Source organism: Phalacrocorax aristotelis, chromosome 4, assembly GCF_949628215.1.
Source record: "Phalacrocorax aristotelis chromosome 4, bGulAri2.1, whole genome shotgun sequence".
Taxonomy (NCBI): Eukaryota; Metazoa; Chordata; class Aves; order Suliformes; family Phalacrocoracidae; genus Phalacrocorax; species Phalacrocorax aristotelis.
In genome coordinates this window covers 50,706,010-50,725,785 of record NC_134279.1, presented here as the reverse complement: position 1 = coordinate 50,725,785, position 19,776 = coordinate 50,706,010, and the positions used below count along the sequence as shown (strand labels likewise).

The 19,776-nt window shown below is 41.5% G+C and overlaps 1 protein-coding gene across 7 annotated transcripts in view; it reads right to left on the bottom strand.

Moving 5' to 3' along the window:
• Positions 1-2,762: 2,762 nt before the first annotated feature.
• The window catches only part of MTUS1 (microtubule associated scaffold protein 1), a 131,619-nt gene continuing 114,605 nt past the window's right edge, over positions 2,763-19,776 (bottom strand). For 6 of the 7 annotated variants that reach the window (XM_075091366.1, XM_075091364.1, XM_075091365.1 and 3 more), the window contains 7 exons: positions 11,956-12,170; positions 11,305-11,410; positions 10,211-10,284; positions 10,012-10,107; positions 7,333-7,449; positions 5,911-6,008; positions 2,763-5,070 (listed from right to left, as the gene is read on the bottom strand). In XM_075091366.1, coding sequence (XP_074947467.1) covers positions 4,854-5,070; positions 5,911-6,008; positions 7,333-7,449; positions 10,012-10,107; positions 10,211-10,284; positions 11,305-11,410; positions 11,956-12,170 — 923 coding nt within the window. In that variant the 3' untranslated portion in view covers positions 2,763-4,853. Of the gene's footprint in view, positions 5,071-5,910; positions 6,009-6,213; positions 6,362-7,332; positions 7,450-10,011; positions 10,108-10,210; positions 10,285-11,304; positions 11,411-11,955; positions 12,171-19,776 lie in introns of those variants that run through there. The other variant, XM_075091367.1, reaches the window with a different exon arrangement.

The window sequence follows — 19,776 nt, the reverse complement described above, 5'->3', positions numbered from 1 at the left end:
CTTGCACACCAGTATGGCTCAGCCTGCATTTGACTGGGATTCTTAAAGCTTTCTTCTGGTGAAGGCTTGAAGCAAGCCCTTTGCTCCAGGTAATTCAAACCTTTGAACAGATGGGTACAGTACTGTTTTGAGTAGTGACGTCTAGTAAGTACTAATGGAAAAAATGACATCATCTCAATGATGTCATTAACCTGACTATTGCCAATAGCTAATGAAAACATTTAACAAGCTTGCTGAAAGTCTCTTTTTTCTTCAGCATACAGGGACTTAAAACAATGTAACCAGTATGATAAATATCCATGGTAAAGACTTAAATGGTTCTAGGCATCTCTCATGAAATAGGCATCATGAAGAATACTTCCCAGATGCCTGTAAGATGATTGGCCTCTGGAACCAAGGGAGCTACAAAAAAAAAAAAAAAAAGGAGTATAGCACGCAATTGGACTAATTTTGAAGGGGTAAGAGGCCGTCCCTGGTTAATAGTCTCCCTCACTGCTAGTAAATGGTATCAAGAATGTTACAATTACCCAAATGACTACACACGTGTTACACATTTTCATAGTAATGCCTAAAAGCAGCCTTTGTACTAAACACACTGGTCAGATTGAAGTCCTAAGTAACTTTAACAATCCCCAACCGTCTGGCTGAGGCTGTGCAACGTGTTAATTCCTTTTTAGCATTTTCATTTATCAGAACAATGTATTTCCCTTTGAACTACAGGAGCTGTGCCAACTTCTTAAATTTCCAAGTACTTCTGAGCCTTTAATTTGACAATTGATTTCCTTTAAAATATGTAGCAAGTGGGAGATAGCAGCACCTGTTCAGGCTTGTTCAACAGCACAGCAGTTCATGTGGCAGCAACACTTTCTTGGTGACAGTTTGGCAAGAGAAGAAGAGATGATATAAATCCATTGTGGCATCATTGCTTGAGTAGTCTCCTTCAGGTTTAGTAGTTATGTGTAGCAATCACATGGCAGTTCTCAAGATTCTTTGTAACTACAGAAGTAGTGCCTTTAAGGAAGAAGTTTTGGTGGTTGGGTTCCCCCACCACCGCAAACATCAAAGTAATTCTCGTCATTGTAAATAAGAATTGTTTTACTATGTATTATTTTACTGAAGCCTCCTGGGCAGGCCTGATTCTTTTCACATTGATGCAACTACACATTCCCACATAAATGAGCAGTGACACAGGATAAGAGAATGAAGCCTGGGAAATGACATTTCAGTGACTTGCCAAAGGCACATGCCTAAACCTGCCAGTATTGTTATTTCTATTTCCATAGCTCAGTCACTGCTCTGCTAAGGCAAGGCAGCAGCAAGGGACAGAAAGTATTTATTTCTTAAGGGTTCAATAATTATTCCAACTTTCTGATGACCTTTATAACTCCAGCTCAGGCCCAAGTGATTTCCTGTCGGGCAACTACAGTTTTAAAGATCAGTGGTAAGTTACAAATTACACAATACCAGTTTACACGCAAGTGTCTTTGTTTGTAATGAGAAACTTCAAGTCTTCGGTTAGCATAAGGAAATGATTCACCTCAAATTTTACAGCAAATACAGTGCAACTCATAGAAACACCTTGAGAGAAAAGTATTGACAGGAGGTGAACCATGTTATGAGTAGTTTGAATGGCAACAAACTATTTGGTACAAATATAAATGTCTCTGTAACTTCCTTTGAAACTTATCATTAGCATTGAAAATACTAGTCAAGGTTGAGGATCTGACAAAAATCACTTGTTTAATTGCTTGACTAGCATTAGACCTTTGGCAGGGTGAGCAGGTTTGTAGTTTTCCCAAAGGAAACTTTATGCTAAACAAATTACCAAAAAATACATAAAAGTTACTGGATCAAACAAAGCCTTTGCTAACAGACAGTATTTAAGTTAAAGCTTGAAGTATTAATACTTAGAAAAATATTGAAAAAGTGCTTACAGATGAACAGAATGATTTAATCCTTTTGGGCAAACATGACAAACGCTGAACAGGTATTTCTGTAGTTCAATTTCTATATACAATGATTCTTCACTTCTTTGTAAGAGCATTAAAGATTCTACTTGCAAGAAGTTTGAAGGTGAGGAATATCTTGTGTTGTGGAGGGAAACTATTGACAAATTAACAGTCTTTGTATTATTTACTTTACCATACTTACTTTTCTGTACTGGTAGCCCAGAAAAGCTTCCTCCTCCTCCATTACATGCCAGGGTATGCTATATCTGATCTTCATTTGTATCTGTTGTTGTGTGTTTTGAGGTACTAACATTGTAATTAAGATGATAAAGTTCTTACCAGTGGCTAGACAGCTGTTCTTGTGACATGGCCTGCTAGACTGCTGTACTCTATGTGGCTTTTCTCACACAAAAAAATTTCCTGAATAAGGTGAGCATTTTAATATGATGAGTCCTGTAGGATGTTCCTACCAGGCATATGCACATCAGGTCCCTATATAAAGTTAGCTGTACTCAAGCATTTTATTATTGCTTAATTCTGTAATGTTATCTACAGTCTCTCTTTTTTAAAAGCCAACTCAAACTGAATCACTAATAATCACAAGCAAGCTCTGTGTAACTTCTGCCTACATTAGAGTAGCAAGCATAGAGTTAAAATGTTCTAAGGCTTAGCTGAACATTAAATAATTTGTGCAGTGAAGCTTCACTATTGCTGTTCTGCTGTGCTGAGCAGGTGCTAAGTTTTTAGTATTTGGAAGAATGTTCCTCCTTAGATTAAGGATCATTTCACTAATACAAGCAGGAGAAAAAAAACTCTTCAATCAGTACAAAAATTTATTATTTAAGCGTTCAGCTCAAATACATGTGATCAAATCTCTTTGACCATAGAAAATAAGAATGCTCCAAGACATACTTTAAGCCAAGTTTTAGCCCACAGAGGATTTTCATAGTTAAATTTGAAACCCCTAGAAAACATTAAGTCCTGACACCACTAACAAGTGGTATGTACAGTGCCCTAAGGAGGATTAAAAGAGAGCGCAATGTTCCAGAGAAATGGCACCCTTAATTTGTACATTATGGAAAATTAAGGAAGTTTAATGATGAAAGTCAATTACAAGTTTAAGTACATTACAAGCTTGCTTACTGTATGAGCACTGTTAACAGTTGTCTTTGCAAGTCTGTGTTCCCCATTACTAGCCAAGATTTTTCAAGTCTTGGGTAAAATGGTTGGAAGTGGTTCTCCAGTTGAGTTTCCTAAACACTTTCCACCCCGATTCCTGTCCCCAAGCTACTGAAAAAACAAACACAGGAAACTCAGCAGCTAGAATTTACCCTAACAGTGGTCTGTACAGCTAGCTAACAGCATTAGCTAAACAGCAGTATAACAATGGCCCTGGCAGTGGTACTGTGAAGCCCAAGCTACCGTAAGCATAGAGAGTATTTTGTAATACTAATTTGAAGCTGAACCTGTGTTTAGTAGGTACAAGGTAGACATCTTAATCAGGTCTGACCAAGGGTGTAGCGAGGCTATGCCATTACCCTGTTAAGCTGAAGCTCAGCGTATGACATTTCCGGAAACGCTGATGCTCTCAGCCCCCAGTTCCAGCAGCCAGGACAATTTTTTTTTTCCTGCACTCCACAGAATCTCTTGTACAGGATCTTTTGCCAAATGAACTGGCAAAACACTGCTATGCTGCAGTCTAAGAGGGAAGGTATGGCAGAGTGAGCAAGATAAATATGCAGCTACTGCCTTCCCGCTCTTCCTGAGGTGAATTTAGCCAGCCCTGAAGAATGTTAATGAAAACGCTAACGCTTAAAAAGGCAAAGTGTGTCACCATATGCATTGGAATTCACAAATTTCTTAAGATTCTTCTTGAGAACCGAGTTAAAAATGCACCTAATGACAATTATTGCATTTTTCTTTGGCTTTCAAATCTACATTTAGTTTATCCTCAGCAGGCAGCCTCAGCGATGGACATGCTGTTTTGGGGAAATAAGTGATTCCTTTTCAGCAGGCAAGATGATAGGTTGAGGTTTCTGAACCTGCAACTCAACTAACAACTTCTGACGTTAAGGGCTACCGTGGTTCTGACTGACCCTGTTGACTTCAATGCCCAAATCCACTGTATCCTACAAAAAACATATCTGCATAAATGCCAGATTTGTGCGTGGCTATTACACCAAGAAGCCATGCAAAATATAGCTGCAATTCAGTTTGTTTTTAAAATAAATTCGAAGTGGCATATTCGGGTCAGCCAAGACACTAATGAGTCCGGTGACAAAGCTTCTCATGCCATTTTTTACCGATCTGAAGCCAGAAATATGAAGGAAACTAACCTACCGTACTGGCGGCAGCTTCTCCTCATTCCCAGGGGAGGGTACTCTTTGCTAAAAGCATGCACACTGACAACATGATTAAGGAAGTACATGTCAATGTATAGTCTTCAGCTTTTATCCTTTATTACATACACCGCAAAGAAGGCAGCATTAGACACACGCACAGTGTGTTACATCCATTCCATCCACAGCACACGCACACACGCATACACACAGCCTTAAAAAAGTGTCTATGATAAGGAACATGTTATAAAGGTTGTGATCTTTATCTCTAAGCCCCTGAGCTTTTTCTTATAGATAGGTGAAAAGGCAACGAACAAGTCTTTCCTTGCTCTGTAAGTGCTTTGTGCAACAATGTCCGCAGAGGTCATAAACAAGTCTTTTTGGGAGGAGCAACACGAGTGTCTTACTCCCGTATTCTCAGTCTCTTATCGCCATTTTTGCACCAGTTTCCAGTTATGTTTAGTCGCCATAGTCAGCTAATATAGCTCTTGCTTCTGTAATTAACGATAGGATCGGTTCTGCAGATCACAAGTGAAATGCAATCCCCTGTTTCTCTCGAGAGATGTCATCTCGGTGATACTGTCGGACTAGAGAAGTTACCAGAATTCCGTGGGGACTGAAGAGGCACGGATGGAGAACTGGGAGACAGTTTTCTTGGGCTGCATAGGTCGCCATTGTGCAACTTCCACAGAAGTTCTTCATTTTCCATTGACAAGCGTTTGTTTACTTTTGATTCTTTCTCTAGCGACTCCTGTAAAACAGCTTGCTCCGTAGAAAGTTGCCTGCAAATGCAAGAGTTACATCAGAACACGTAACCCAAGTTGTGAGGCTACAGCTTTGAACTTCATTGTTAAAGAAAGGTTTGAAATTGCAGAAACCCCTGCTTGGCTTATGACTAAATCAGTTCCTTAAAATGAGGATTTAGCATGTTCTCATCCTTGCTGGATTTAAACTGGTAGCTTGCAGAAAGCAGGAATGTTTCTTTCTTCAATTGGGACTTTCTCCTAAGGACCAGGAAAAGCATCTGAAAAGTCAGTCTTGCCCTACTTACAATGACAGGTGTTTTTGGAGCCTTTGGGTCTTGTTGCAGGCTCAGCTCTACGCAGAAGCTGAATTTCTTTAGTTTCCTTCAAACTAGAAGAGTCTGCCCATCCATTTAAACAATAGCTGAAGTTAGGAGAACCTCAGACCCATTTTATTCATATTAAATGCTCTGTTATTGCTAAATAAAACACACTGCTTTTAACTGATCTAAACTGGGGACAAATCACTCAACTGAAGCAGTTAAAAGTAAAACCAGGTTTAGTTCACAAGCCAGTAATACTTAAAGAGCCAATCTATAATAAGATAGTATTTCTGAGCTGCTTTTTCTTCCCTGAAATACTGTTTTGGAACACTGAAGAACTTACTGAACTGTTACCCCCTTACAATGTGTCCTTGCTTGTTCTTCTACATAGGAATGAACATTCGTAGCCATACAAGTGGGGAAGAAAGGAGCATGCTCTTTTACAGAGTACTGCAAAACCCCAGTCACTAATAGTTACACAGAATTTTCTTTCTTGCCATGAGAACACCTTTCCCTGGTTCATAAGAACATCTAGAAGTCCACAGATATTTTTCACCTTGAAAGCTCCATGTGTTTGTCCATCCGAGCTTTTAAGTCTTCGTTTTCTTGCTGAACCTTCTTTAATTTATCCATTAAGATTGTGTTGTTTTCCAGCTTAGAAAAAAAAAAAAGAGGTCACAGTTTAGAATAAAGCCCATATATGCACCCATCAAGATAGTGACTGGACTATCACAGACATTCGTAATCTGGAGCTTGCAGATGGTTTACTTATGGTAAAGTGCAAAAACCTAGAGTAACGTGAGACTGACCTGCTATCATGGCTTAAATGCTCTGTACTAGTCAAATAGATCCTACTTACCTTATCCTTGTATAACACCGGCATTTTGCCACTTGTGCTGATTAGATGCCAACAAAGGAGGACTGGATAAGGACCTACTAGTTAACCAGTACGTTCTAGTAACTTCTGCCGGTGACGGACAGCAGTTCTGTCTGTGGCAGACAGAAGGCTGTCGAGAAAAAAACATGCTAATGTGACAAATTCAAGAGCTTCCCTGTGTAAACAGCTCTCCCTGTTGCTCTCCTCATTCCACTCCATGGTTGCAGGATGTTACCATAAGTTAAGGAAAAACAGTGCTTAAATGGTTGAATGGTCCAAGGGCCAACATCTATCAGAAAAGATGAAGGTTTACTAGTAATTTCCTAGTAACTGTAGACCAGGGAAACACATGATGCTGTGCGGTACTGAACAACTGACATGACCTTATTCCTTTGTACCCAAACCTCTTTCTATACTTCCTCATTAAACTCTTGCTTAAGGAAGCATTACAATAGTGTTCAAAGGCCTCACCCAGGATAAGGACCCTGTCCTGCCACAAGTAAGAGCATGCTGAGTACTTACAAGTTCTGCCCCCAAAATTGCCTTTTCAGGTGGAATTACGCACAGATCAGGAGCAAATCCACACATGTAACCAGTGACTTAAAGGCAATAGCTAAACTGTTTGATCTAAGCTAGTCAACTCTAGATGAAAACATTTATTCCATTTCACACTTCAACATTTCCATGTTAGTGTTTTCCTGACAATGCAACCCATCTTCCGTAAAACTCAAGCAAAGGTACCAGGGTAAGGATTTTTTAATTCAGGTGGTGGGGGTAGAAGCAAGGGAAGAGAAAAGGAAATGTGTAAGAGGCTCGCAGATAACCTTGTACTAACTTTGGAATAGTTTATGCAAACCAGTCGTTGTCTTAAGAGGTTAAAAGGTCATTTGCAGTATCTGGTGATTCCTTCCCTCTCTTTACATACAGCCCAATGCAGATATAGCTGTAACTGCAAGGTGAGCACGTCCCTTCATAATTTCATGTTTCCTTTTAAACAAAAAAAATATTAATCCTCGCACACAAGTCTGACTAGCCGAGTTCATTATCAGAACATCACTCAGAGCCGTGGTCCAAACCTGCCAGACCCCAAGGAAAACTCACCAGTTTTTCCATCTTCATTAGCTTTACATCCTGCTGATGGAGTTTCTCATTCTTGATCTCCAGCACTGCTTTCAAACTTTCCAGCTCCTGTTCCAGATACATAATCTGCGGGTTTTTCTGAAAGATTTCCACAGAGTTTGCTTAGTACCCTGAATTTCAGGAACAGTTTAGGCATTTCTCTGTTATTCAGAAAGAGCAAGAAAATAAATACTGTGACAGCAGTTACTTTTTCTAAATGAAATTCAAGCCAGACAGTTTTGAACAAGATGATCTGCTATCACCTTCTCTAATTTTGTTTGTCAGTGGGCAGCTGCAGTTTTCCTTCGAAGCTTTATGTACAAGTGAGGAAAACCCTTGTGAGTCAAAGGAAGGCACTAAAGCTGTCACAGCGAAACTTACTTTGCAGGAGTGCCCAGAGGCTCCCTTTAAGGCTAGGAGTTCCAAAATTTATTTCATATTACTCATAACCCATCCCAAGAGGTAATTAAACACTGGAAGAGTTTTCAGGTGCTGGAGTAATTAAAAAAGCACCAGACACTGAAAGCTAGCCGCTTCAGTAGTAGCTGATTTTCAGTAGCTATCTGCTCCTGTAGCTGACTTCCCGTTTTGAGTCTGAAGGTAGCTGGTTCGTAAGCAGAAATTGAAAATTTTCTTTTTTATGTTCTCCTTAAAGCCTAGCAATGCAATTGCACATCAACACCTTGCGCTGCTGTAACACCCCTGACTTATCTGCAATACAGCAAGTTAGGGCTTTTTTATTTTTCCTTTTTCTGTTTTCCAGGAGGTGGAGGGGAGATCAGGAGGGGGATGGGGCAAGGCCAGATCTGGTTTCCTCAAGGTCCTCTCTTCCAGAGTGGGGAACCATTCAAACACTGCAGAGTAAAACATGTTCCCTAATTTCAAAGGCAAAGTCACACGCAAAAAGAATAAGAAATAAAGCAAGTCTCAGTCTGTTTCCAGGTAGTCCGAGTGGAACGCAAACAGAAATGAATCAATGATTGAGTGTGTTGTGTAACTAAGTTTATCTTTAACGAACAAAACTAATTTTAGCATATTTGGGTAAGAATACTGGTTTACCCATTGGGTAACAGCTTCACTGCTGCATCAGAACCCTACGACTCTCTGCAGGCAATGCCTGCAGTTCTGGGAGGCGGAGGCCCACGAGGACAGAGCCAGTGCGTTTCGCAGGTCACAAGGGCCTCACCACCTACACATTTCATTCTCCTGCCTGGTTTGAAGCATTAGTGATTCTTATTCAATTTCTACTTTTGAACAGACGTCCGTGTGAGGGTGGGGCGTGCTGCGCTGCCTCAGAGGAGGCGGCAGACAACTTGAACTTCATTCCTCGCTTTTATGGCTTTACACAGAATCTAGGAGCTAGTGAGAAAAGCAATCCTGAGAAGTTTAAATACAGCTCGCAGCGTGTTCAAGATTTCCTTGGGGTTTTTTCCCTCCTCTACCCCAGTGGTCGTAAAATGTCATTTTGAAGTTAAATCTGAGCCACCACATTAGCTACTCAGTAGAACACAGAGCCAGATAAAAAGACCGAAAGGCCTAGGTGAGATTTAAGCAAAAAAGCTGGGAATATCAAGTGACACTGTCTAAATAATACTGGAGACTTCGAAATACACCTCTGCCTTCAAAGGGCCAATGGGAATTCTGAGAGTGGAGAATTTGTGTTTAGTAAAGAAGAATATACTGGGTCAAATCAGCATTCTCCCGCCGAGAAGCCTCAGGTTTATCGCACATCTCATGCTGCCAGAACGCAAAGTACATTTGCAACTGTGTAAAAGGCACGTGGCTACGCCTCCTTTAAATTAAACAACATCCGAGCATGCCTATGGGGTACAGTTCAAACTCCCAAGTGCAGCGTACAACATGCTCTCTTTGGTATCATCATCTCTCCCAACCACAGCAACGCAATGTGGTCACAGATTCTTCTTGCGGCAGCTCTGTCCTGCCACTAGAATCAGCAGTAAGAGAGAAAAAATAAATTTAATTCCAGTGAAAACTAGGGCAACTCCTACTAAAAGCATCCCAAATGAGTTTTTAAGCGTGGAATTTCTCTGTGGGTAAGGAGTACTAGTGGCGTTCCAGTTATTTCCAGGTAACCAGTAAGATAAGCATGTTTATGTCTAACCCTCCCAGTGCATGAAAAACCTCTCTCAGAGCACATTTCTAACCCAGGAGCATCACAGATAACAGCAGCCTTGGGAGGAAAGGCAGGACAAAATAAAAGTTTATCTGAAGGATAAGTCAGCAACAAGTATGACTCAACGTTTGACTAAATGCTTTAGAGACTCAATTACAAGAAGCGAGTTTTGCGGTAGCGATTAAGCCCACACTGATCGTAGCGCCATTAGATCATTTAGCGACTGTCTGGCAGAAAGCTGTGGTACAAATTTTGCGTACCTGTTGGTCTTCAATTTAAGCTAGGCTGTAACTTACACCACTGACTTAGATATTCAGCAGCTTTATAGATTTATATTGTTAACCTTAATACAGAACATTGTAGTGCTTGAGGAGAAACTTCTGGCAGGCGATCCATTTTCATAAAATACTAGTCAAAGTATGGGAGCCCCACCAGGCTTGGTTTCAAACCTTTCGTATTATGCAATAAAATAGACCCAGGCTTACAAGATCTGCTCATGTGCATTACTTTTGAAGATCAAGACTTACAACATTGGCTTTTTCTTTGGCTATTTGTTTTTGCTCTTCTACTTTCAACTTCTCACTCAGAGAGTCGTTTTCACATTTTAATTCATCAATTCTTTTCTGAAATGGAAAGATACGGTATAGTTAGGCCAAGAATTCAGTGCACATCTCCAAACTGCCTTTTAAGTTCTAGACTTTTGCAATGACCCCGCCCTTAACAAACCTCTAGCAATTCTTGCTTCTCTTTAAAGGAGTCCTCAAGCAACTTCCTTTCAGATTCGTGGGTGCTCTTGAGCTCTGCAACAAATGGTTTTTGCAGATTTTTAACAATGCGTAAGACAACGACAATTATTTTTGAAAGGCAGCAGCACAAAAAGCCAGCCAATACAGATATGCACAGATGCAGAGTCAATGAAAACACGGAAAGAACATTTATCATCAGTTGATCCAAAGCACGTACACAGTACCAGATTTATTGCTGCTTCAAGATTTGTTGATTGACCCCTCGCACATCCATTTCATTAGCTGACAGCGTGTCAATTTTGAAAGCATGCATCTATGTGCAACAAATGGATGAATTGAGCGCAAGAGCCACATCTGAGGAAAGCTGAGTTTCTGATGGGAGACACAGCAAAAATTGAAATTTTGCTTTCTAAAACCTTCTAGAAAAACACTTCCTTTCCTACTTTGGAGATGTCACAAAGAGGAGTTTGCTTTTTGATTGCAGCTGGAAGCGTCACCCGTTCTAATGACAAAAGTATCACTGGAAACTTGGCTATCAAGTGATGCTGGAGGGAGGATGGAAGCCATCATCACTTAAATCAATTAAATGCAGTGCCATTTAAAACTGAGCACACTCACCAGCCCCTCCCTAAAAAAACACCTTTGCCCCAGTACATTGTAAAGAGCATGCAATATTTCTCAGCATTGCCGTGTCAGTCTGGAAAGCACACAACCCTACTTATCCTCAGTTTCAGCTTTGAGGTGCTCCTTATAGAAACAGGAGAGTGAGAGCAATTACCCATTAACCTGCGATTCTGAGGACAGACTGCGATTCAGACATCTTTTACTGAAAGAAAAAGTGATCTCCACTCTTGAACGGTTTTAAAAGTTTCACTCAACTAAAACGGGACGATGGTTATTCCAGTACTTAAAATGAGACTTGCTCAGTTCCAAAAGAAGGAATTCAGCCAACGTTTTTAAAAAGAGCTGACTGCCAAGAACAATGAAATGGACATATTGATGAAAAAGTCTGAACGTTTTTCTTTGTGACTAGCAGTACGCTACAGCGTATGTACTTGCATACAAAATACTTGCCTGAAAAAGAGGACTCGTACTCCTTTTTCAGCTCTTCTACTTTTTCCGAGTGGCTGTTTTCAAGTTCCAGCTTAAAGTTTTCGTGTGTGATATTTAAATTGTCCACCTGCAAGAAGACAACATGATTCCTTCCCACCCCCACCTGTCAACTTAACCCTTGTTTGAAGTATTGTTCTAATGGCTTTACGGAGCATGTTGAGCATGTTTTAAATAGTCCAGGCAGCACTTAACGGATGGTCACAGAAGCAGCTAAGCCACATACAACACCCGATAAATGAGAACGATGCCTTACAGTTTACCATTACCAGCAGGATGATGTATGCATCTGTCGCACACACGGAGCTGTTGCAAAGCAAGGTCACAGGCCAGGTATGTCTTTATAAATCTTACAGCTTAAGCTGCCTCAGATAACCCAGTGGAGCTCCAGGGGTCACTGAAGCTTGCAGAACACAAGGAATCTCCCCCATGTTTAAACACAAGCTTAAAATCTGGACAGCTTAGTGTAGTAATATTTTTATAGTTGCAACAAAGTGGGGTTTCACATTCGATAAAATAACCCCACTATTAATCAAAACCCCCAGTATTATCTGAAGTCTTATTTGCAGCCGAAAGCGATTGCTAGAGAACTTTTCTACTTCAAATGTCACAAACCTGCTCCTGGAGTTGCGCTTTGTACTTTTCTGCTTCTTCGATGCAGATACTTTGAAGTTTCTCACATTCTGCCGTGTAAAACTGTTTAAGTCTCTCCTCCAGCTCGGCTAAATCATTGTGATGTTGCTGGTTTAACTTGTGCAAAAATCCTTCATAAGCAGCTTGCAGTTCATTCCTGTCTCTCTCCAATTTCTCACACGCTGCAGAAGTGGTTACTGAAGATGTCAAAAGAAAAAAGCAACTGGATCAAGTTCAATGCTAATTTCACTGTCTTCATTACAAGTATTAAAGAGAGTGAACACGCTGCACAGCAACAGGGTTATAGGAAGACAAATATAATTTATCCATGAAATGAGCACCACCTCCAAGGACACATGAAAGGATCTTTGCAAAAATACAGGCTTCAGTGTTTCTTATCCTGACAATTAATGGAATCTAGTTAAGCCAGGAACCCATACAGAAAGCACAAGTGTGACAGTTTGTCATGGCATAGAAGAATGAATGTCTCACAAGAGACACTGGAGTGCTCCAATAAAAAAATTAATTGGATTTGCTACTTCACCTAATTTGATCCCGTTTCAGTAGCATATTTGTCAGAGTACTTCACTTTTTGATATATAAACCACTCAGCTAAATTTGAAGTCTTACTATCCTGAAGATCATCCGTTTGACATGTTACTCACACTCAGCTATGCAGCAGAGAAGCAATTCTAGCCTGGCATGGACTGCCCGATACAGAACCGCCAATATGAAATGTACTGCTAATATGCATGTACCCAAGATATTTAAATATGCACGATACAGAATAGTTTCAGGCAGAAAGTGCAGAGCATTAAGAAGACAGAAATGCTGCACCGAAAGCCTGGAAGCAAGGTGAAACGGGACCTCTAACACAAGCATGTGGTCACTGACCTTAAGCGAAACTGCTTCTATACAGACTCTAGTGCTTTGGTTTAAAATAAATTAGTCAGATGAGCACCTACTTAAGAGAAAGATCAACTAAACCATTAACTTGATCTTGATTCAAATATGGGAGAAGTCATGCATACATACACTTCATAGCAGCTTGGCACACTGCCCAAACAGTATAAATACAAACTCTACTCAAAAGCACGGGAAGATTCAAGGACTTTTGTGCAGGCAGTGCAAGAGATTCTCACCACAGCTGTGCCTGAGCCTTAAGATTCATAAGTTACAGTATCATCAAGGGCCAATTCCCAAAGCAGTACTGGGCTTGGCTCGAGCACAGGCGGAGCTGGGGCACCCTGCCCCAGCAGAGTGCCTCAAGTTACACGTCTGTCGGATTCCCTCTTTGCTCTGGCTCATCAAAAGCAAGTGAGTAACTTGATGGATGATACTTGCACTTTCTTAAGTAGACTGTAAAGAAGTCTTAGCCCTGCTGCTATCACCTGGAACCTGCAGTTGAACTAGAAAGTGTAGGAGTAAGCTGTAACACTGCATGGAAATCAGTCTGCATGTGCTTCTTCCTGAATTCGCTTTAACAGCAGGCTTAGCTCTGCGCTAGGTCTGTGTGAAAGATCTGCTGATCGGGGCAGATTTAAGCCAAGCTGTGCATCCCGTGACTGGCAACAATGCAACTAAAGGCTCAACTGAAATGTACCACAACCCAGGGAAGTGGTGGAGTCACCATCCCTGGAAGTATTTAAAGTCACATAGATGTGGTGCTTACAGACCTGGCTCGGTGGTGGACTTGGCAGCGGTAGGTTAATGGTTGGACTTGATTTCAAAGGGTTTTTCCAACCTAAACAATTCTATGATTCTCTGCAACCCAAGCAGATTTCAGTTTTCTATGCTTTCTATACCACCACCAAAAATGAATTTTATTTCCCTGTCTTATTCCTTCCACAGACTTCTATTATTACTGCTCCCTTTGGAAAAAAAACCAGGGAAAAATTAGCATTCAACACCTGAACCACATTTCATTGGCATCATGTTATTGAATATATATGCTTGTATTGTCACAGTTTTGGGGAAGAGGAAACGTCATAGGTAGGGGACATTATTTTACAATGCGAAGAGCCAGGCAGTGAGCCAAATGGAGACGTTACGCAGCCAACCACATGCAGAACCATCTAGAGCAGAGTAAGAGGGGTATAGCTGAGCGGCAGGCAAATCACATGCCTCATTTGAGATAACTGTGGCAAGATGCTTCAAATGATCCACTTTAAAACCAACTGAGGAAGAAGCAAACATCCAATTCTTTATTTGTAAGGCCAGAGCCATTTGTTTGCCTCCGTTTATCTAAAAGAATGTGCTGCCTATCAGCATCTTATCTCTAAAAGCCAGCAAGAAGAACTTCAGGTGATCCAAAACACTTCAGAAGAAAAGCAAATAGCAAACCATGCCTTTGTCAAAGAAAATAGACACATCGCTTCTTGTTGGGCCAGCCTGCAATTCAGATTTATGACAAGACTAATGTTAAAAAGGCTAACAAAAACTTTTAAAACTTGCATTGGTAGTTGAACGTTTTGTTACCTTAAAGGTAACTTCTGGCTTCTGCAAAGCTGGAGGCTGCAATGCCTCTTTGCAGATGGCAAGCCTGACTTGAATCGTGCCACGCAAACAAGCAGCAGAACCACCACACGGCCAGTGAGCTCCCAGTATCATGGTGACCCAAGAAACTGCACATGTGAAGCTTCAGCAAAAGCACCAACTGCAGAATTGCCAATCTGAACTTATGAGAAGCCCTGTGAACCAAAATTTGTCCCCATAGCCGAGATTCAAGTGTCTGCAGCATTTTCCACAGCCCTATCCACCTCCAGACTGAATCATGTATTTGATGATCGTACACTGCCTTGTTTTAAGAAAGGGACAAGTCATGAAAAAGTCAACAAAAATTCCTTGTTTGGCCCCATATCCACTGCAAAACAATGCTGCAAAACTCCTGTCTAACCAGGCTGGATGGTTACACAACTTATGAGTTTTCTCCTTGAACTCGGTGCTTAATTTTGAAGACAAATTTTGAAGTGGAGCACGTGCTCTTCCAGTAGCACACACAAAATCTCTATTTTGACTTCTCATCCACTTCAGAGACTCTTGAAGGACAATGTTACAGAGTTTTTGTACACGACTGCTGTGCTTCCTTTCCCTTCTTAAAGCGCTTCCCTCCACAATGCTACATCCTCATTATGCCACACGTTATAGCGGACCACAGACCTTGAGCAAGAAAACAACAGGAGACAAATGATCCAACAGCATTTGAGAGAAAAATCAAGCCATATAGATGAAAAGATGTGCTGTCCATTAAGTTTGTTCAATCTGTAACACTTACACAGTTTTAAGCTTTAAGGACAGAGCATATGGAGTGATGTACTTGGCAGCCAGGAGCAAGATTTACTTCTTCATTCAAATAGCAAAGCCATTGATATTTTTCCCCGACTTGGCTGCCCCCACCTCTCCTCCCAGTCGTACAACAGTGTCCCTCCCTGTGTTACTACAACAGGGAGCAAGATTAACGTGTATTTTTAGGCTTTTTACCAGCTGTTTATTATAAACGAAGAGCCTGGTTCTTTTGGGCAGAACCATGACCTCTGGCAATCGCAGCAAGTTTCTGAGATTTGGTAACAGAGTAACCTCAGACCAGAAATGCTGGTTTTGACATGTAAAATTAACATTCATTTGCAGTAGTTAGCAATGGCCACTTGCAGCTTGGGTATTTCATTGCAAAGCTTTGTATGTGCCAGGACCATAAAACAAATGCCTGCAAAAGAGAAGCGCGGAGAACCAGGCACGTGGCAACTCCCTGCAATCCTGCAAACGGCAGCAAATCCAGACCACATGAACAGCAGGACCAGCTGAAGGAGGGGACTGCAAAAGTTGCCTCAGGATCCCCAAGAAATCCATTTCATATTTTCAGTAAAGGTAGCCAAGAGGTAAGACCTTACAATTGTGCAGCACCTCCTTCTTACAAAATTTAGCTTTTTCTTATTCTAATCATAAAACAATTAATCATCCGGTATCAGTCCTTATGGCTAATCTACTTACATAAAAACATTTTTCAACTTACATTCCCCTAAAAGGCGCCACAACCACAGCTCTAGGAAGATAAAACATGATGGATTTTTTTTTAATCTTGAATTAAATTGTTTTGAAACAAACATTATCTTCATGAAATTGTTTCAGTCACTCACTGGTCTAGTTATGATTTATGAAAAGCCCTCAGACTGCCAGACGTTTTGAAACAGAGGTCACTAGGACAGTAAACCAGCAGCATTTTAATAGATATCAGGGATGTGAAAGGGGAGAATTACCAGAACACATTAAGTATTTAGCATGGTGTTATGTCACAGCACACAACACTTTATTGCTCTAACTTCATACTTCACACTGCAAGATCTATTGTATATGTTCTGTCGATCAGTAAGTCTACTGTAGACACAAAGGCTCATTTCCTTCTCTGTATAATTTATTTTAAAATGGTTGTCTAATAATTAATTAATGGTTTTGGCAGATTCTCAATATTGGGAATTCTACCCAAACATGCTTTCAAGTTTATAACCAAGTTTCTCTTGGTGTTACTTCTATAACAAAGCTAACTGTACAGGACGTTTAGCCACATTTCATATTTGTGTTCTTGGGCGAGTTGAAACGAGGCAGGCGGACCAAGCAAGCATGCTTTAAGCTACATTTAAGTGGGTATGGTTGAATATATAGGCGAAGCATTCAGGTATCTGCCAGGAAGTTCCTACCCACTAACGCTGCAAACACTACGGTGTCAGCTGGTGGGCGGGCGTCTGAGTTGTGGCAAGTTACGCCCTGCCCCAAGTAACCGATAGAAATGCCTGCCTACTATTAAGGACCACCAAAACCTGAAAACCAAATCACATTCACTCCATCTGTCTGTAAAACACATTAGTCTTTTTTTTTTTTTTTTTTCAATCCCAACCTCCAAAATATTTTAAAGGTTATTTATTAATAAAAAACAGCATGAAGGTATTTTGAAGAAAATACCGTTTCTCATTTGCAAGGCAGCAAACGGAGGGGAGAGAGGGGGATTAGGCATTTGCCTGGCTGTACAGGATACGTGCAAGCCTCTTCAGCCCACTGAAAAAGGCTCACGAATGGCAATTTTCAAAAGGCCAAGGAAGGCACAGGCTGAGTCAGCTCTGCACCTGCTGTTTTGTGGCAGGACTGAGCTGGATCACGTCCAACACGGTTGCAAAGAGGCTCCAAAACAATCTGGAGTGCAATTAATTTAGAGGAGTAGTTTCATACCTCTCAAGAATTATGCAGCTCTTGCAACTTCTGCTTAGGTAATTAAACAGGTAACTAGAAATAATTTACGCACCAGCTTGCATCTTAAGAAGGGAAACAGGTGACAAACAGGACATCCGTACCTGGTCCAGGCTCCCTGAACCAAGGCATTTACATTCAAACCAAAAAGTTTAGTCTTTGTGGCTGGGTAAAGGAAACCCAAGTTCAGAACCTGACTGTTAATGAATTCTAACGCCTTTGGAAAAGCCCATCCCCAAACACATCATCGTTGCTAACCCTCACACGTTTCCAGCTACCAGGAGCAGAAAGCAGTGTCTGGTAACCGTCCTCCCCATGCCCTGCACAGCCATGCAGTCGCTGCCAAAGGCAGGTTCTGGGACTATAATGCATACTTCAATTGTTAAATAAAAAGGTATTTTGGTAGAAACAGTCATACAGAACAACCTGGGAAAATGGACAATTTGACAGCGAACCAATTTGGTTTTGCAAGGTGCATCAAGGAGCTTGAGAGCGCGCACAATTCAACTTCCAAGCAAGAAACTGAGGAGTCCAAACTGTGCAGGGTGCAAGCCGCAGGAGACTTCTCGTTCCTCTCAAACTCGGCAACATGCAGGGCACAGACTACACCGAGCTGGGCACACCTGGTCCCTTTCCTAGCCTGCCTGTTCCCAAACTGCAAACCAACATGCCTTAAAAACACGGCAGCTGGGACTCCACAAGACACGCACACGTGCCCACGTGCCCAAAATAAGATTCAAACTGTACTTAACTTTCTGAGCCTATCTGTGCCTAGATCATACTGTGAATCAAAATTCACAGTACTTGCGTCAAAATAGCCTACAGAAACCTTAAGTTCAGCTATATCCGTTTAACACTGGCAACGGAAAGCTGATTAGCAGGTGTGTATTTAAACAGATTATTTTCGGCTAAAGCTACTGCTACAAGACTGCTTTTCTCACACCTTATCAACAAATGAGGTCTGGCTGGCTTCATTCATTTAACTTTTTTTTTTAAAAAAAATCTTTCCAAAGCTAGACAGAATTGAAGACCTGTGTAGTTTTCCATTTCTGTGATTAAATCCACTTCCTTTACATGCTGAGGAGAAAACTACAGACAGGCTAGACGTGTGACACGGTTAACACAAAGGAGCTGCATGAAGATAAATGCCTCCCTGAAACCATGGTCTGGAAACCTTACAAAGGGAAGCGAGCCCGAGGCTGCCATTCAGATGCTTCTGCAGAACTGACCCAGTAAGATCAGCTCCGCAAGGGGAAAGGCTGACGACCTCGGCCAGCAGCGCTGGCTGACAGCTCTGCGCACTCGGGTGTCACCAATCCATCAAACTCAGCTGCATTTGACAGTTTTTCTAGTTATCAACCTACTGAACGACATAGTCTTGCAATGGGAGTCCCACATATAAGCTCAGCAAGCTGTCAATCAAAACAGGAAGTTAACAAGTTTATGGGAAGCTCATTTAAGAGTGAGGCACCCTTAGAAAGAACTAAGCTTTTTTTTTTTTTTTTTATAAAAAAAAAAAGGCAAGCAAACAAAAAACCCACCAACCCAAAAAGCGGTAATGGGTAAAAGTGCTGGCTAGCTTTTCGTCTGCCCGTCTAGGCTGAATTTTCCCCCTCCTGATAAGTGACATAGTACCTCGGCTGATAAAGTAATATTGAAGATGCAAGCACATGGAACAATAGAGACTTTCTTGCTCTGACAGCAACCCTTCTGAAGTCATTTTCATGATAAACAAAAGGGTTTGCCAAGAAAGACACATGTATCTACATAAAAAAAATAAATGTATTTTAGGATGTTTATAACACAACTTTATGGGAATGCAAGAAGCCCATTTCACACTAAGACTCTCGTTTTGTTGTTGTCACTTTAGGGTGACAGAAGTGCCAGCTGCAGCTGATGGGGGACAACCCTCCACCCCGCTGCTCCTTCCCCCTTCTCCGCTCCAGCACCGGTGCTCCTTCAGCCACACGCGGAGCCAGACCAGGCAGCTTTGGGAAAACAGCACTTCCAGCCACCAGTTTTGAGCTGGCTTAGGTCCCCAGGCAGCTCAGCGTATGGCTCAGCGCACGGCTGCCGGGGCAGCAGGGCTGGCACAAGGCAGGACAGAGGGACACAAAGGCAGGAGGAGGCCAGGCTCTTCCAAAGCCAGCCTCTACTGAGACCTGCCTGAAACAACTGCAAAACTGCAATTCAGGTGCTTCATCAGTAGGAAGGTTAAAAAGATGCATCCTGGCAGATGCCAGACCACTAAGCTCTAGAAAAGCCCCAGCTTTAGTTCTAAGCTTCCAAGAAAGAAAATGCTACGTATTTCTGCAGCATCTTTGGCACTCTCATCTATTTAGGCTGCAAGGCTTTCTCTGCCTGTGATATTCCCCATTCACAGATTTGCAATTGTATGCGGCACCAAATAAGCTCTCAGAAAGCTGCATTTTAACATAACCTTCTAAACTGAATGACAGTAATAGTGACAAATGTAGAAGCCATGCTCTGTCGCTTCAGCTGGGGGAGATGGGGATACCCTTCCCTCCCCACAAAGCCTCCAACTCTGAGTAGATGCCAGGGAATGCC